The sequence below is a fragment of the Nanorana parkeri genome, unplaced genomic scaffold, assembly GCF_000935625.1.
Source record: "Nanorana parkeri isolate BGI_ZX_2015 unplaced genomic scaffold, ASM93562v1 scaffold585, whole genome shotgun sequence".
In the NCBI taxonomy this organism is placed as follows: Eukaryota; Metazoa; Chordata; class Amphibia; order Anura; family Dicroglossidae; genus Nanorana; species Nanorana parkeri.
The window spans coordinates 4,473-10,305 of record NW_017306853.1 but is presented as its reverse complement, the minus strand read 5'-3'; the positions used below and the strand labels follow the sequence as shown (position 1 = coordinate 10,305).

General features: G+C 54.1%; 1 protein-coding gene across 1 annotated transcript in view; it reads right to left on the bottom strand.

Annotated features, from left to right (window-relative positions):
* The window catches only part of ADD3 (adducin 3), a 26,484-nt gene extending 21,254 nt beyond the window's left edge, over positions 1-5,230 (bottom strand). The window contains 2 exon segments of the mRNA XM_018562577.1: positions 66-204; positions 4,987-5,230. Of these exon segments, the coding sequence (XP_018418079.1) occupies positions 66-204; positions 4,987-5,181 (334 nt within the window). The 5' untranslated portion in view covers positions 5,182-5,230.
* Positions 5,231-5,833: the final 603 nt, after the last annotated feature.

The window sequence follows — 5,833 nt, the reverse complement described above, 5'->3', positions numbered from 1 at the left end:
CCCTCGAAATCCCCCCTGCAGATTTAAAGGGCCACCCACCACATTTTTGGTCTTCTGGAACTTACTGAGAGGAGACGAGGAGAATCCAGCAAAGGAGCTGGCCATGATGTAATCGGCGATCTGCTGCAGGGCCAGGAGTCCGGTGGGGTTGTTGCCCTTCTTCATCTGATCCTGGATGAGGGTCTCCAGATCCTCCCGGAAGGCCTGCGGGGACACAAGGGATCCATTAGAAACCATCACAGATGTCCCCCCCCCGCATCAGATCACCCAGCAAAATCTTTCCATTGGACACCATGGACCCGTCTGTAATGTTATCAGGAGCCCGGGACCCACCAGGCCAGTCCTGTGCTAATGATATAAAAAGTTGCTCAGCGCCTTTCTGACATGTTTCACCCCCTACTGCATTTATTTCAGCTGCTGAGCACTCAAGACTGGGAGACAGACTAGCTCTGGCTGCCTGCCCACTGACATGTAGGAAGAACAGTCTGGATGCAAATGCAGCCTGCCGAGGAATGCCCATCCCATGCCAACCACCCATCAGAGCATTTTGATATTTGCATAACTCCTCCCACTGCGTGCATCAGAGCTGAGGGCTCATAAGATGAGTACTGAGGCAGCGTGCAGTGATATTTTCAGGAAGCAATGTACAGCACCCCGCCGGCTCCTCCCACCAGCCGTGATCTGCCTGCATTGCATAGAGAAGCATATGCGATGACATCACCAGAACTAAAACTAGGTATGTAAGGAAAACTGAACGATCAGCGTGGTAACGGGGGGGGATGGGGAGGAGGGCCCGGAGAGGGGGATATAAGCAGATTACACTTCAGCTTTATTAGTTATCAGCGGCTCTGCAGTTGGCTAATCATTGCGGGGGAGTGAGCTGTCTGCAATCAACAGAGGAAATATGAGGCTGTGGGAGCGCCGGCCCTTTAATTAATGGCCTCTGGCACAGGACCAGCTAATTATCAGCGCGGGTCAGTGTGGGAAGAACTCCGAACCTGGAACATCGCCTGCTGCGAACTCATCCCCTGTACACTCCCCTCCCCCACACCCCCGGATCAGGAGGAAATATGAGCAATAACCCGACACAAATCTGCAACCCGACATGAAGGAAGCCACAGGACCAACATGACACGTCACCAATAATGACAGAGGGGCTCCATAATCCACAGCCCCTCATAATGGGCACAGACCCGGGAACTCAGCACAGGGATGGTGAGAGCTCCTCATAATGGGCACAGAAGGGGTACAGACCCGGGAACTCAGCACAGGGATGGTGAGAGCTCCTCATAATGGGCACAGAAGGGGTACAGACCCGGGAACTCAGCACAGGGATGGTGAGAGCTCCTCATAATGGGCACAGAAGGGGTACAGACCCGGGAACTCAGCACAGGGATGGTGAGAGCTCCTCATAATGGGCACAGAAGGGGTACAGACCCGGGAACTCAGCACAGGGATGGTGAGAGCTCCTCATAATGGGCACAGAAGGGGTACAGACCCGGGAACTCAGCACAGGGATGGTGAGAGCTCCTCATAATGGGCACAGAAGGGGTACAGACCCGGGAACTCAGCACAGGGATGGTGAGAGCTCCTCATAATGGGCACAGAAGGGGTACAGACCCGGGAACTCAGCACAGGGATGGTGAGAGCTCCTCATAATGGGCACAGAAGGGGTACAGACCCGGGAACTCAGCACAGGGATGGTGAGAGCTCCTCATAATGGGCACAGAAGGGGTACAGACCCGGGAACTCAGCACAGGGATGGTGAGAGCTCCTCATAATGGGCACAGAAGGGGTACAGACCCGGGAACTCAGCACAGGGATGGTGAGAGCTCCTCATAATGGGCACAGAAGGGGTACAGACCCGGGAACTCAGCACAGGGATGGTGAGAGCTCCTCATAATGGGCACAGAAGGGGTACAGACCCGGGAACTCAGCACAGGGATGGTGAGAGCTCCTCATAATGGGCACAGAAGGGGTACAGACCCGGGAACTCAGCACAGGGATGGTGAGAGCTCCTCATAATGGGCACAGAAGGGGTACAGACCCGGGAACTCAGCACAGGGATGGTGAGAGCTCCTCATAATGGGCACAGAAGGGGTACAGACCCGGGAACTCAGCACAGGGATGGTGAGAGCTCCTCATAATGGGCACAGAAGGTGTACAGACCCAGGAACTCAATCAAACACTGCCAGGCAGGTGACACTACTTCCTGTTTCAGCTTTGTGGCTTCCGGTGTCCCCTGCTTGCCAGTGAACAGCCAACTAGCAAGCCGTCAGATAACATTCCCCCACACAGTGAAGGACGGGCAGGTGACACAGGAAGCCGAGAATCTGGAACAGGAAATAAAAGCGTTGCTTTAATAGCTCCAAGTGTGGCAAAGGTATAAATCACAAGACTGCCTGAACAGAATCACAAATCCTGCAGTGGATGAGCCAGCCCATCCCGGTGTTTAGTGGCTTTGCCTGGAGTTCTGTCCTAACACTGGCAAACCCTCTTCTGACTCTTCAGATCCACATGAAATAAAACTGTCTCAGTAGTTATTTGAAGTTGAGAACTTGGCCGCCTGTATTACTGAGGAGTGACCAGCAGAGGGCGCTCCTACAATAGATTCTCCATGTACAGTGCAGCACCGCAGGGAATGCAGCGCAGCATGACTGCAGTAAAAAGGGAAAGGCTGAATAAACGAAAAGCCCGATTGTCATGCAGATCCGAGGATACAAAGATCCCGACAGTCATATGAATCTAGAGCAGCGGTGGGCAAACTCCGGCCCTCTAGCTTCCGTGACACAACAAATCCCATGATGCATCTGTCTCTAGGAGTCATGCCTGTGGCTGCGAGGATCTTGCAATGCCTCCTGAGATTTGTAGTTCCACAACAGCTGGTTTGCCCCGCCCCTGACCTAAAAGGTTCCGCACTTTCCGAGTCCCTCTGACCTCATGCTTGTGCCGGGTTAGCAACTCAAGCAATGGCAGCGACAGACAGCCAGGCAACTGGCATTTTCAGGAGAAGAGTAGCATTGGCAGCCATCATATTGCTCTCAGGACAGGTTCTCTTAAGGATGCACAACCAGCGTTGCGATTTATTTAGAACACCTGAACACACAAATACAGAAGCGGGCAACATACCGGCATTGCTGCGATGAAAGATAGGACCGTGTCTGCTTTTTTATGCATTAAAGAGACCCTGTCACCTCGCCACATGGAGGTCAAAGTAATCAGAGTCACTGCACAGAGCTCCCCACCCAGCTGACCCCTTCATACACACCTTGCCTGCACTCCCTCACCGCTCCGTCTTGTCACGAATAGTGACGTCACTCCCTAGATCAGTGGTGGCGGACCTCGGCACTCCGGCTGTTTTGGAACTACAAGTCCCATGAGGCATTGCAAGGCTCTGACAGCCACAGACATAACTCCCAGAGGCAGATGCATGTTGGGATTTGTAGTTTTGGCAGCTGGAGTGCCGAGGTTCGCCCTGCACTGGCTTCCAATCACCCAAAGGATAAAATTCAAAAATATTAACAACTTAAAGCCATCCTCAACTCCGCCCCCGGATATATCTCAGACCTTGTCTCTAAGTATCACCCTAACCACCCCCTCCGCTCTTTCCTAGACCTCCTGCTTTCCAGCTCCCTCGTCAACTCCTCCCATGCTCGCCTTCAGGACTTCTCCAGAGCCTCTCCCATCCTCTGGAACTCTTTACCCCAACCTGTCCGTCTATCTCCCACCCTGACTACCTTTAGGCGATCCCTTAAGACTCATCTCTTCAGGGAAGCCGATCCCACCTCAACCTAACCACTCAACCATTCATCCCCACACAGCTCCCTCCTCATGTATCACTGGCCCCTCCCCTTTTAGATTGTAAGCCCTCAGGGGGCAGGGCCCCCCTTACCATCTTGTCTAGAATTGTATTGTGATTGTAATGTCTTCCTTATATTGTAAAGCGCTGTGCAAACTGTTGGCGCTCTATAAATCCTGAATAATAACAATGTACTATACGCGTGCGCAAAATACACAGAAATTCCGAGCCCAAGCGCATCTCGGGTCCCATTTCTTTTTTTGCGCATCTTTACGCAGCGCAAAAATACGGCTCCATGCGCAGCTATGTATACGGAGCCATTTTATTTGCATATGGGGAAAAGACGCTGAGCACATCTACGCGCGGCGTATTATACGGCAGTGTGACTGACGCCAGTCCGAGATGCGTCTGGGCTCGGAATCCCTGCGCATTTTACGCACGCGCGATCATATACGCGCCTGCAGTACATTCGAGTTTCTATGATGCATTCTGGGGTTGCATACAGTTCACGCACGAACGCATTTACAAGTTTGCTTTCGCGTTGTGTGTGAACGAGACCTTAAATAATAAAATTAAAAAAAGCTCCGCCCCTTGCGATTGGGTGAATCTTGGCAGCGCCGATGTAAACAAAGTTACACACTAAAGATTCACCAGTACCAATGTGGGAGGGCCCGAGGCACCATGTGAGGACCAGGCCGGGAAGGGTTAATGTTCCGAATATCCCCCCATTGCCCCCCCCTCCTCCCCCGATCCTGGGCACTCTTGTGATTGTGTAATGAAGCGCACGGCTCTGAGCGGTCGCTCAAAAGAAAGAATTTGAAAGCCTTGCAAGTCCTCCCGAGCCAACGGCTGGCTGTCCGAGGGTCTGCGGCGGAGGGGCGGCCAGGCGTGGCGTCCGCGTATTATACTTCTGAAGAGGGATTAGATGTTTCGGGAAGGAGAAGTGTTGGCGGTCGGGCCGGAGAGCCGGGAATTGTTCCTCTGGATGAGAGGCTTGTCCCCCCCCTCCCCCCCTTCCTTCATCCATCCCAACCACTTGATAACAGGACCAGAAAAGAAGCGGCGCATGGAGACGAAATATCGGAAGCGCTTTGTCCGCAGACCTTTCCGAAATGAAAACAATGTTTCCTCGCCGTGCGACCCCGGGGTCATGTGAAATAATCCGGCGCGGCAAGCCGGCTACTTACCGGGCTCTTAAGTATCTGCGTCACGCGCTTCTTCTGCTCCATCATGTTGAAGTCCTGCCGGAGGTCTGGAGACATGTTCCTCTCCCGCAGGTAGTTGGGGTCGTTCTCGTCGATGCGATCGAAGTACCTCTCTTTGTGAGGCATGCTGGGAAGAGGAGGGGCTGTGATCACCCCCGGGCTGGATCCGGCACTCATGGTTCAGCTGCAGCGGAGCTGGGTCTCACCTTGAAGAGAAGAGAGAGGAGGCAGGTCAGCGAGGCTGCAGAGGCATCATATGCAGATACATAAATGACCGGGAGCATGCAGAGACCTCAGCCGCAGACACCTCAGCCGCAGACACCTCAGCCGCAGACACACACCTGACCGCAGACATGCAGAGTCCTCAGCCGCAGACATGCAGAGTCCTCAGCCGCAGACATGCAGAGTCCTCAGCCGCAGACATGCAGAGTCCTCAGCCGCAGACATGCAGAGTCCTCAGCCGCAGACATGCAGAGTCCTCAGCCGCAGACATGCAGAGTCCTCAGCCGCAGACATGCAGAGTCCTCAGCCGCAGACATGCAGAGTCCTCAGCCGCAGACATGCAGAGTCCTCAGCCGCAGACATGCAGAGTCCTCAGCCGCAGACATGCAGAGTCCTCAGCCGCAGACATGCAGAGTCCTCAGCCGCAGACATGCAGAGTCCTCAGCCGCAGACATGCAGAGTCCTCAGCCGCAGACATGCAGAGTCCTCAGCCGCAGACATGCAGAGTCCTCAGCCGCAGACATGCAGAGTCCTCAGCCGCAGACATGCAGAGTCCTCAGCCGCAGACATGCAGAGTCCTCAGCCGCAGACATGCAGAGTCCTCAGC